The sequence below is a fragment of the Triticum dicoccoides genome, unplaced genomic scaffold (genome assembly GCF_002162155.2).
Source record: "Triticum dicoccoides isolate Atlit2015 ecotype Zavitan unplaced genomic scaffold, WEW_v2.0 scaffold63374, whole genome shotgun sequence".
Lineage (NCBI taxonomy): Eukaryota > Viridiplantae > Streptophyta > Magnoliopsida > Poales > Poaceae > Triticum > Triticum dicoccoides.
In genome coordinates, this window is record NW_021287798.1 from 1 (window position 1) to 1,595 (window position 1,595).

The window sequence follows — 1,595 nt, forward strand, 5'->3', positions numbered from 1 at the left end:
CTCCAGTGCTTGTAGACGTTGCTAGGTGGTCCACGGACAGGGTTGTTATTGTATTATCTGTGTTATTCTTTGTACTGCCACGATTGAAGATGAATAGATTGAAAGTTTCTCACAAAAGAAAAAGACATGTAGGAAGTTATACTTTTGTCCGGATGCGCTGGATGCGGAATTGCGCATGTATGGAAGGGCTCTCCATTGCTATCCAAAGGAGTGACCTTCCTATCAGCATTGAGATTGTTTCGATCACTGCGGTTGCTATGATACAGAGCCAAGAGGTGACAAATGAGTCTATGCCTCCATTGTCATGGAAATCAAGTACTTGAGAGGTCATAATGATTATTGTATTACTCATGTAATTCGTACCTAAAATAAGGCTAGTGATCGTCTGGCTAGTTTTGCTAGAATAGAGGATAGGACTATAGCATTGGATCGGTTCGGGTCCTCCTGAAGTTTTAATTAGAGCTTGCCATTAATGAGTCTAAAGACATTGTGATTGAGTAATACATGGTTTACCCCCAATTAAAAGAAGAAGCAAATAGACTAAAATCCAGAAGCGTCCCATGTATAATCAAAGACGGACAACAAACATATAAGCAAAACATTTTTTCATAGTCAACAAGTCAAAGAAGAATATGACATAAAAAGACAAAGTCAACCACATGGGCAAGAAGCAAAGAGGGTCAAACCTAGAAGGGTCCCATGCATGCAAGGCCCATTCATGAAAGCATAAGATGAGTGACTCACCGTCGATAAATCGTATTTATTTTAATAAATCTCCACTCTCATATTATCAATCTAAATATTCATATTTCATACAACCAAATCGAATTAAATTATATTGCAATCAACTCTTGCAGCAACATGCAGGGCATCATCTAACTGCAACTCGTTGCATACAAATTTGAACAGCGGAACACCGCCGTGCCTGGTCAACAGTAACAATGGCAGAAGTGCAGTCCGTCACGCATCTTGCACTCGCCACCGCGGCAGCCCGACTGGCACCACGCGTTGCACTCGCCGTTCTGCTCCGGCAGCTTGCAGCCGATGTTCTTCAACCCGTTGCCCCAGCTGTGGTGGTCCGTGCAGCAATGCAGTTCCTCCGACGACGCTGGAACAAAATTGATCAAGCACATCATGAATTAAAGTTCGTTTACGTTACGTAAACAGGGGCATGTGATGCAACGCAGCCTTGGTAAAAGCAATCGGTAAAACTTACTCGCCGAGGCGACCAGCGAACCTAGGACAACAAGGGCCACTAGTGCAGTGGCACGAGTCATGATCTCCTTTCTTTCTCTTGCCGTGTGTCTTCTTAATTTGCTCCGATATTAGGCCGATCTCAAAGTGTGCTTCTCTGTCGGTGTGTATTGTCTAACACTGGCGTTGCCGTACTATTTATATTCTCCGGATTCATGCCCTATTTACTGTGGAATTCCCTATAGTATAAATGAGATCTATTTAGCAGTATTATTACTTTTTGGCGAGATCAACCTTACATGCATGATTTGCTTGATGCGTGATTAGTAAACGAAATGTGCTTGATCAATACTGGCGTTGCCGTACACTATTTATACTCTCAAGACTCATGCCCTCTTTAA

The 1,595-nt window shown here is 42.7% G+C and overlaps 1 protein-coding gene across 1 annotated transcript; it reads right to left on the bottom strand.

Annotated features, from left to right (window-relative positions):
* Positions 1-750: 750 nt before the first annotated feature.
* LOC119347297 (putative defensin-like protein 27) lies at positions 751-1,343 on the bottom strand. The gene is made up of 2 exons (XM_037616137.1): positions 1,217-1,343; positions 751-1,108 (listed from the first exon to the last, which is right to left on the bottom strand). The coding sequence occupies exons 1-2, from the start codon at positions 1,275-1,277 to the stop codon at positions 930-932; spliced, it is 240 nt and encodes a 79-aa protein (XP_037472034.1). The 5' UTR covers positions 1,278-1,343; the 3' UTR covers positions 751-929.
* Positions 1,344-1,595: the final 252 nt, after the last annotated feature.

Excerpts from the sequence above, each read along its gene's own strand:
- LOC119347297 (XM_037616137.1), bottom strand. The coding sequence starts at position 1,277 with ATGACTCGTGCCACTGCACTAGTGGCCCTTGTTGTCCTAGGTTCGCTG. Across the intron at positions 1,109-1,216 it reads TTCGCTGGTCGCCTCGGCGA|CGTCGTCGGAGGAACTGCAT; the intron begins GTAAGTTTTACC and ends ATTTTGTTCCAG.